The sequence below is a fragment of the Humulus lupulus genome, chromosome 1 (assembly GCF_963169125.1).
Source record: "Humulus lupulus chromosome 1, drHumLupu1.1, whole genome shotgun sequence".
Taxonomy (NCBI): Eukaryota; Viridiplantae; Streptophyta; class Magnoliopsida; order Rosales; family Cannabaceae; genus Humulus; species Humulus lupulus.
Genome location: NC_084793.1, coordinates 287,911,861 through 287,921,393, shown reverse-complemented (window position 1 = coordinate 287,921,393; position 9,533 = coordinate 287,911,861). Strand labels below are relative to the sequence as shown.

Genomic DNA, 9,533 nt, shown 5'->3' with positions numbered 1-9,533 from the left:
CACAGGGTCTAAAAAAATATAAACCTTTTTTTTTTCTTGAAAATAATATATATTTTTTGTTCCCATAAATTTTATGTACGTTTTGCCATTGCAATACAACTTTACAAGCTACTTCCGTCCGTGATTGTAACCCTAAGCCATTTTATAATGGAGCACTAAATTCCATAAGCTATTTTTATTTAATATGTATTTATCTTAATGTTTATTTAATATGATACTTATTCCCAAATTCATGAATACATTATCAACAAAAAAAAATCATGTAATAATCGCTTTAAATAACAGCATGAGAGGGATAGAAATAACGGGTGTTTTATCTTTCTTATTACAAACAGCCCCATATATCTCCACTACACACATAAGTCTATACATTATATATATATATTTATAGTTCTTATGGCTTATAGCTTTGAATATGGTACTTGAACACAAAAATAAAGTGCTAATGTACGTATTTATTAGTGAAAAAAGGGAGTGATTTGATCAATGATGATAGTAAAGATTGAATAATCAAGGACACTTGGGGGTGCCTTTAGAGCTCAACTTGTCACGGTAGCAAGGGCATTCTGACTTGTTACCGTAAGTCCCAGAAGGAACACAACTGCACTCTTGGCAGCATATACCACAGTACCTCATGCATCGATCTTTCATTCCTGCACTTCCACACCTCACCTCACATTTTGAATCACAACTGCCTATACATATATATAAAACATAATATATTATTTCATTATTCCAAACACAAAAACAAAAACATGTGTATATTTATATATATATATATGATCTTACTCGGAGTTGGAGCAACCACGGTGGTTGGATCAGCCATTGTGAACTGAAGGAAACAAGAGCTCAAACAAAGTGACACAAGTAGCAGCACTCCAACAAGCTTCATTTTGTACTTACTATAGCTAGTATTATAACTAGACTTAAAACCTCAGCTTATATTTATAGTGGCTATTTAAAAGTAAGAATAGGCTACTACTAGTGAACGTTTGAGTTTGAAAGTGAGGTTACTAAAACGGGCCTTTCCTTCCTGGAAAGTGTCCTATATATTTTTAATAATAATATAACATATAACAGCTTTACAGCTTAATACAGAGTGTTAAATGAAAATGTGGGGTTGGTGTGGAACATATAGATCATGTTGACTTAAATTCCATGGTAGGTCTACTTTTCTATTTATATTTTTGTTTGGGGCTTTGTAATTATTTAAAACCCAATTGGAATAAACAAGTTGCATATTATTCTAATTTCCATGGCTCACACTAACCTAACGTCCTTTATTATATTGTTTAAAACATTTGATGCCCACTGATTAGTTTGTCTACTTCTTCCAAATTGACATTATTAACTAATGTTTTCTACTTTTATATGATTTTCTTGCCAGCTTCAACATCTATAATGGTGAAGAATATTTATATATATATACTATAGTACGTACTGTCAACGATTTATAAGTAAAACAAATATATAAATGGAAACAAAGATAGAATCGAATATTCTGAGTACGAGATCAACATCCAACAAGTTGTACGGGTCTTTGCTAGGGCTAAACTTACACTCGTGCATCGTACGTTTGTGTATATTGGGAGGGGGGGTGGCATTTGCTTCTATTGCTCATTTTAATGGGTCCAAACTATATACCAAAAGAAATAATCATCCATTTTATAATTATGTTTAAATGTGAGCTGTTATTAATGTAAGTCGGCAACGACACCTTTCTGTCCTATCAACAAGTTTCCTGTTGTGAGATGCAAACAACACTTTCATCGTCGTTTGGTCTTTCAACCAAAGTTTGTTGGTTTGTTAGTGTTAATGTTAAGGCGCAACTACAAGTAAATAAACGACATTTTTATCGACTACGAACGGCATGTCCTGTTCTTATAATTACGTGTCGTTTCTTAAACTTCTATTGTCCTCGTATCGTCCTACTACATACTATGATACCAGTACTACCAGACCATAGCAGACTAGCTAGACACAGAGAGCATCAGCGTGGCCAAGTTTGTGCTTCATCATCAAATGTCGTTTAAATGAACGATACGTCAACCAATCCTAAAAAAACCTTGTTGTTTTTCTCGTTTTAAAGGCACAATACCAAAAACAAATTATGCAATTTACATCATTGGCATGTATATATGTACTTTGACAACATATATGCCAACCTCCCAGACTGTAGCAACTAGAAAAAAAATGCTTCCTGTTCCTCAGAATTGGATGATGCCAGCATATTGACCTGAAATTTAGTAGTTTTGGTACAGATTTACATGTTTAATCTTCGTACTTTTATGACATACGACAAACAATCACAAAAAACGACAATGCATATTAGTTACCTTGATGATCTCCCACTTCGAGCTTGGGCGGGTAGATGCTGCCAACACACTCAAGTTGAAATCCTGTTTTTTATAGTTTCCAAAAACACATCAAAAGAAAACAATCATGTTTTTTTTTTTTTGCATATTTATTATGCTTAATGAAAGCATAATACTAGAATGAAGAAAACAAACTCACTCTAAATGGATCGCTTCTTAATGACTGTACGAACATTGAGTGTCCTGACTCCGAATCCTACAAACAGGAATGAATTATAGTACACAACAAATCAGCTAAGTGACTACTTAGCAAAGCAAAACTTAAAGTACCTCCAAGTAGACATCCCTGAGTCGCTTTCCGGTTTGAGAGCAGCAAATGCGAATGACATGTTCATCACAACTACCACTAATAATGTAATCCCCTCCATTCATATAATATGAACGAGTATAGTTATAAGCACTTCCTGTTGAAGCTATCTCAAGAATCATCAAGAGCCTCCCATCAGCTGCTGAGAGTTGTTTAACCTGCCAACTCTCAAAACTTAGTAACAAAATTGGATTATATTGCAATTTCATCATGTCCATAATCCATAAATCATACGATTGTCTATCAAAATTTTGAGTAAGATCATCACAAGATTGTGTATTTATTACTTATAGGCATACCTCATTGTCAACAGCAGACACTAGTAAAGACAGGTCATCTGGAGAAAAGCAAACCATGACATTTCCTGTCGAGCTTGAAGATGTATAGCAAGGCTGCAAAGGGTTCTGTCTCAAATCCCACATCTTCACATCATGGTCAAAGGATGAAGTAGCAAATAGGTGAGGGGAATGGTGAGCAAATTTAGCAACATTGATTGGTTCTCGGTGAATGTTAGTGAACAACTGTAAACGTTTTTCGCTGTCAATGTCGTATAGAGCAACGTTCTTTGAGTATCCACTAGCCAGAAACTTGTCGTCTGTTGAGTTTACATGAAGAGAAGTCAATTGCTCAAAGCTTGTGAATGTTATATTTGAGGAGCCACAACTGGACTCTGCACGTTCTTGAGGTGTATGTTTGATGTCAAACAACTTCAAAGAGCCATTATCAGATCCTGCTATGAGCTACATGTTCATAAAAAAAAATAAAAAAAATGAATAAAGAAAAGAAAGCAGAAAGCAAATCAGTTTAGTGTAACAAGAATGAATAGGGTTGTTTTAGCATCTGTGTACTGCTTGAGCGCATCTGAGTAATTTGCACGCCATATGCAATTATAAATATTCAGATTAGTGTCCTTTCACTCACACATCTGAAATTTCAAGGCTTAAGTAAGAAGAAACTCAAGACAACATTTAGTCATTTAGTTGAGAGAAACGATCACGGTTATCTCTAAGGAAACATTTATTTGGCAAACAACTGTGATAAACTACATAAAATCAGTTCATAATACTAGGCAACGTAATTTCCTGAGGATATACAATATAAATGAAGTCAGAGAGAGAAATATGTACTAATAACACAAATTCAACATACAATAAAGTATAACAGGATAAGGCTTACCTTTGATGGATACTTCTTGAGCCAACAGAGTCCCAAAACACTGCTCATTGCTCCCATGGATGGGATATAACTAATGGTCCTCCCACTTTCATGGTTGATTACAATGACTTCACCACTCAAGGTTCCAAAAACCATAAGACTAGGATCTGAAGGATGATACTCAAATTGCCTCGGACGAGGCCTTTTATTTTCTTCTTTAAATTTTTCACTAAAGTTGGATACTGGGCGCAAGAGTGGCCATTCAGAAGATCCGAGTTTGGCAGCACAAAGAGACCTTGAGAAAAACAACTGGTTATTGTGATAAGGGTGAAGCTGTTTTGGCATGGACTTTTTCTGGTTGCGTGTCTTACTTCCCCCCATCTCACGCTTATGCAAAAGACTAACAACACTTTCTTTTGGCTGTCTTTTATAAGGTAAGTACTCAAAGTACTTTTGACTAGTAGTCTTGGCAGCTAATCTGTCTAGCTTTGTAACAGGCAAATTATCTAGTACTTCTAGATGAGGCAATGAAGCAACCATGTAGTCTCGATAATGCTTCTCAAAGCATATTGGTGAGGGGTGATGAGATATATACTTCCTTAATGTAATGGCAGGATTCTTCAAGTCTTGCTTGTGAAAATTTGCAGAAAAATCACCTTGTTCCCAAATCTACATTTTGCCAAACTAAATGTTAGATACAACTTTCTAATCATAATCTTTTTTTTTCAAGCTCAAGCACACATCAATTTTAGTCACCTAATTCTTACCTCATTTTGAAAATCTTTGCTTCCATCCAAATCAGGAAGATCAGTAGATAGTTTGAACAAATCAATTTCTTGAAGGTTTTTCGAAAGCTTTTCTTTCATGGTGTTCTCAGTGCTACCAAACTCACTCATTAATGTTGAATCGTCTTTACAAATCAGGTCCCTAACTGCTTCGCCTGCAGTAGAAGAATGAAATATATCATCACTATCAGCAGACTGTGCTTGACCATAGCAACAAAGGCTGGACTGACTCTTAGTGCCATGAAACCTTGCTTTCTCACGAGATGATGGACATGCCCCTGTGTCCTTGCAGCATAGACAATTTTGAAACCGCAGTTCTTTTAAAGAAGGAAGTTTCAATAAAGCAGCAGAAGTTGTCCAGAGATTTGTGATTCTTGTCTCGCACATTGAGAGACGTAACAAATTTGGCATGCAAGAGAAACAGCTCTGCTGCAAACTGGTGAGTGCAGTGCAAAAGTCCAGATTAAGGGTGTGTAGCTGTATAAATTTTCCAGACATGGCGAGCTTTTGAATATGATTAGTCCTTAAGTTTAAAACTTGACAAGCCAAGCCTCCCTGACAGAGATCCCTAAGGAGAACAAAATCAGTTGAAGTTAGAGAAAATTTTGATGCCATAAAACACCAATAGATAGACATCACATTAGCATTATTTCCAGAAACAAAGATGTGAAACACATGAACATATTTTGAAATGACAATCACACTAAAGCATATGCTGTTTTATAGTTATCTAAACTACCCTTTTTTCATAATTGTCTATCTTTATTTCCTTGAACTATATGTATGTGTGTCTTTACATATATGTATTTTGAATCTTCTAAAACATACCTCAAGAACTCTTTGGTCAATGACATATCCTGTAGATCAACAACTCGAAGCTTAAAGTCAACTGCACGCATCAAAGCCATAAGGTGTTCTTCACTGAGGCGACCTTGTGATTCTTGAAGTAAGTCAACTGCATCCATATCAGAGCTCTCAAAGGCCATTATTACATCTACTAGTGGAGATATATCAGCATCCCTTAGCTGGTCCAGTATAACAGCTATGCTATACTTCTCATTCTTTGGTTTATGAACTTTGGCCTCAGAAAACCATGATTTCACTGCTGAGTTTGGAATTACCGAATGCTTCTTGCAGGAACTAAGATAACTATCACACACGCAAAATGAAAAAGAGAGAGATAGAATATAAGTCAACAAAACAAGATAAAGTATCAAAACAGTAAATTTTTATTAAATTTGTTTATAAAAAGAACAGATCTTGCTTCAATCTGAAGAAGCATTAAATAATGCTTTGCGGACAAAATGGACCGAAAGAAATGTATATTCAATTGAGACCACATCAGGCTCATTGGAACTAAGAGGTTGTTCAATTAATACAGATAAATCTTTTAGGTATGTCTTCTTAAACAAATATTAAAAACTTTTCCACTAATATTATTCTAGGCAGTCATTATCCTGAGAAATTGACTGCTCACTTATCTCTTTTCAGAAATTTCATGGCTCAGATTCTAGAATATATTTCAATAAGAGAACTTCAAAATCTTATTTCCAATTTTCTTAGCACCAAAACTAAAGGAAACCCAGGAAAAGGGAGAATTCAGTGATCAAATACTGAAACCGTATGGTTCAAATAAATGAAGTTCACAAGTCTCCACCAAGAAAAATGAGAATTTTTCTAAATATCCCACTTCACAAAATATATGTAATTATAATCATACTAAGCAAAGTCGCTAGACCACCACCACTATATATAAGCACTGTAATTTATATAAGCACTGTAATTTATATCATAGTACCTCTTCCCAGTTCCAAACCATGAACAACTACAAGTCTTTTAACACCAAAAGTTCTAGCACTTCACTGCTAAATCCAACAATTACACTTCAGCAAAAAACACAGATACAAACAATGAAATCAAAGTAAAGAGAGAGAATTAAGAAACATACCGAGCTTCTAAGCTGGGAAAATTCATGGGCATGGTGGCTTGTCTTCTTCTTCTTTTCTTAAGTATATAATTTAATCATTCTTCATTAAGGGAAACATGGTAGCAATAAGAAGTAGGAACAAAAGAGCAGGGAACTTGTGGTGAAGAGTACCGTACAGTAATGGCAGGTGGAGGTTGAAGAGTGTACGGTACAAGGAAACTGACTTTTAGGTGTGCAAGTATTGAGTATATAAATAAATAAATAAAAAAGGAATTTTTATAAATGGGGTGCTTTGAAAGTGAGTGTGAAACACATGTATAAGAGATAAACACGAGCTACATTGACTAATCGACAATGCTTGCTTCTAGTTTTTATTTCCTCTTGGGGTTTTAGAGTTGGAGTGTTCCTTGAAAAGACTGAAATAATAAGATAAGTTAATTGATAAAAGTTCAAAGCTTTAATGCACCACATGCTTTGTGGGACTCCTAAATGACTGATACAATCAATAACACAAGTTAGCTACATGTGAATGTGCTGGGATATTTTGAACATGATAAACTATACTACGTAGCACATACAAAGACAATTTATGTCTGATTTCTGATTTGAGATTTTTATTTTTATTTTTTGTACTCCATTTATTTGCATTTGAATTTTGGAGTAAAGACAGAAATCAATTTGAGCAAAAAAAAATTGTAATAGAAGAAAAAATTTGTTAGTCTTGACATTCAGGAAAAAAAATAATTGTTAGTCTTGAGTCTTCACTCTAGCAAAAATAAATAAATGGGGCAACGAGCAAAATAGTCTCAAAAACAACTATTATTTAGATAAATATCTCAATTTTTAAAAAAATCAACAAACGGCCTAATACAACAAATTAGTATAGCGAAATTCTATATTTACCCTTACCATCTTTAACCTCTTTAGTCTTAGGTAAACTCTAATATTCACTTGGAGTTTGGTACAAAATGATAATTTAGATAATCAATAATATAAAATGATTATTTTTCTATAATTTTAAAATTGAGGACATTAGCTTTTTCATGTCATTATTTTGAGTCATTTATTATAATTTCTCTAAATTAAATTATGGTCCACCGACAGTGAGAAAAAGGCTAGGCGGGCTAACAATGCCAGTAATCCCCTTAAAAGCCGATAGGTTGCATAGGCAGTAATTTTAACGGGCCTCCAACCCAGTTAGACATGATATGAAGTGAAAGGGATCCAGAAGTTACATAATTTTTTAAGGGATCTTTAATAATTAGAGGACAATTATTTTATAGGGGCTTTACTGTAAGCTTTATTAGTGGGCTCTTCACTGTTCTCGACTCGTTAATATTTTTCGGTACGAATTTTTTTTATGACCGTGTATATTGTAGTTGTTTATATCTTCCTGCAAATTTTTAGAAAATTCTGAATAGTTTATAGTACCGAAAACTAGATTCAAACATGTTTTCCACGCGCATAAAAAAAATTAGTCACGCATGCAACAACATGTTTGAGCCTAATTTTCGGTACTGTAAACTATTCAGAATTTTCTGAAAATTTGCAAGATGCTCTAAATAGATACAATATATACGGTCATAAAAAAAATCACGCCGAAAACTGTTCAAGGGTCAAGAATACTGAGAGCTCCACCGATAGGGCTTAAAATAAAGCCCCTATAGGAGAATTCCCCTATAATTTTATACATATAACATAAAATAATTACAAAAATCACCTACATTATTTTATTTACAAAATTATATTGCCACATCATCAAAAAATACCAAATTTAAAAAATAATATGCCTAAATTAGAAATATTTTTTAAATCTCAAATTTCTCATTTTTTTGGGTTTTCAAAAGTAACATTGTGGTTACTTATAATAGTAATAAGTTACCAATTGGTTACTTTTTCACAAAAAGATTATTTTTAGGGCATATTATTTCATATACATTTTGGTTACCTCCAAAATTTATTTGTTGAAACTTTTTTATCTTAAAATAATGATTAGTTTTTTTTGGTTATATTATTTCAGATATTTTTATGTTACATTCAAACTTGTTTTTGGAACTAATGAGTTACAATAAAGTATAAAAAATTACTATATAATTTATTATCAAAAGTTATTTTTAGTATATTATATAGTAACTTTTTTTTAATGGAAAGTTTTAATTCTTTTTTTAGTCACTAATGTAATTTACATGTAAATAATAGTATTTCTTTTATTAATCAAACAAAAAATAAACTTAGAAGTTGACTTCGTATTATAAAAAAAACATATTGGATTTTTATTATGAATTTTTGTTTAACCAAACTATAAAGCAACTACATAGTTATTTTTCAAATACAACAAAGTATAAAAGAAATTTTGTGGTTAACTAAATATAAAATAAACTAAAATATTACTTTTAATTCAAGTCATCTTCTTCGGCGACCGCAAAAAAAACTTATGCTTCCCACATATCAAAATGACTACATTGAAGAGTAGGTCGCAATGATACCACCCGTGAGCCAAAACGACTAGCAGTGTGACCATAATTTTATTTTTAAGTTTTGAGGAAGAGAAAGAAAAGAGAAATATATAGATTTATAGAAAGATAAAAAATAATAAAAAAAAACTTGTTTTAAGAGATAAATTACAGTATATGTGTAAATAATTATTTATAGGTAATTTTTGTAAATAAATTTTAAATCATGTTGAAGGATGTAATTAATCTATTTTTAAAGGAAAATTTACATGTGGCAACATTTTTTCTAACTTAATTACAAAAATACAGCGACTTATTTAATTTACATTTTTAGTTTTTTTTATATACCTTTTTATTAAATAATATAGGTTGTGTTTGGTAAAATTTTTGTTTTTTAATTTTTTTTAAACACAAAAATGGAAATATTATTTTTATTTTTGTTTCTTTATTTTAAAAAAATAAAAATATATTTGGTAACTATTTTTGCTTTTTGTTTAAAAACAAAAAATAATAAATGTGTTTGATAGCATT

At 32.4% G+C, this 9,533-nt stretch overlaps 2 protein-coding genes across 4 annotated transcripts; both read right to left on the bottom strand.

The window, feature by feature from the left end:
* Positions 1 to 292: 292 nt before the first annotated feature.
* Positions 293 to 1,851, bottom strand: LOC133808630 (peamaclein-like). The gene is made up of 2 exons (XM_062245884.1): positions 790 to 1,851; positions 293 to 695 (listed from the first exon to the last, which is right to left on the bottom strand). Exons 1-2 carry the CDS (start codon positions 890 to 892, stop codon positions 511 to 513), a joined length of 288 nt encoding a protein of 95 aa, XP_062101868.1. The 5' UTR covers positions 893 to 1,851; the 3' UTR covers positions 293 to 510.
* Positions 1,852 to 1,990: 139 nt separating this feature from the next.
* LOC133808594 (protein DWD HYPERSENSITIVE TO UV-B 1) lies at positions 1,991 to 6,818 on the bottom strand. Of its 3 annotated transcripts, none has more exons than XM_062245883.1 (10): positions 6,571 to 6,814; positions 6,421 to 6,487; positions 5,451 to 5,771; positions 4,605 to 5,190; positions 3,859 to 4,506; positions 2,982 to 3,422; positions 2,646 to 2,840; positions 2,515 to 2,571; positions 2,337 to 2,399; positions 1,991 to 2,236 (listed from the first exon to the last, which is right to left on the bottom strand). In XM_062245883.1, the coding sequence occupies exons 3-10, from the start codon at positions 5,606 to 5,608 to the stop codon at positions 2,183 to 2,185; spliced, it is 2,202 nt and encodes a 733-aa protein (XP_062101867.1). In that variant the 5' UTR covers positions 5,609 to 5,771; positions 6,421 to 6,487; positions 6,571 to 6,814; the 3' UTR covers positions 1,991 to 2,182. The 3 variants fall into 3 exon arrangements, with proteins under 3 accessions (XP_062101867.1, XP_062101866.1, XP_062101865.1); XM_062245882.1 differs by having other exon boundaries at positions 6,421 to 6,484; XM_062245881.1 differs by lacking the exon at positions 6,421 to 6,487 and having other exon boundaries at positions 6,571 to 6,818.
* Positions 6,819 to 9,533: the final 2,715 nt, after the last annotated feature.

Coding starts and splice junctions, on each gene's coding strand:
- LOC133808630 (XM_062245884.1), bottom strand. CDS start 892: ATGAAGCTTGTTGGAGTGCTGCTACTTGTGTCACTTTGTTTGAGCTCT. Junction 696..789: donor CGTGGTTGCTCCAACTCCGA/GTAAGATCATAT, acceptor ATATATGTATAG/GCAGTTGTGATTCAAAATGT.
- LOC133808594 (XM_062245881.1), bottom strand. CDS start 6,602: ATGCCCATGAATTTTCCCAGCTTAGAAGCTCG. Junction 5,191..5,450: donor TTGACCAAAGAGTTCTTGAG/GTATGTTTTAGA, acceptor TGTTCTCCTTAG/GGATCTCTGTCAGGGAGGCT. Junction 3,423..3,858: donor TCAAGAAGTATCCATCAAAG/GTAAGCCTTATC, acceptor ATGAACATGTAG/CTCATAGCAGGATCTGATAA.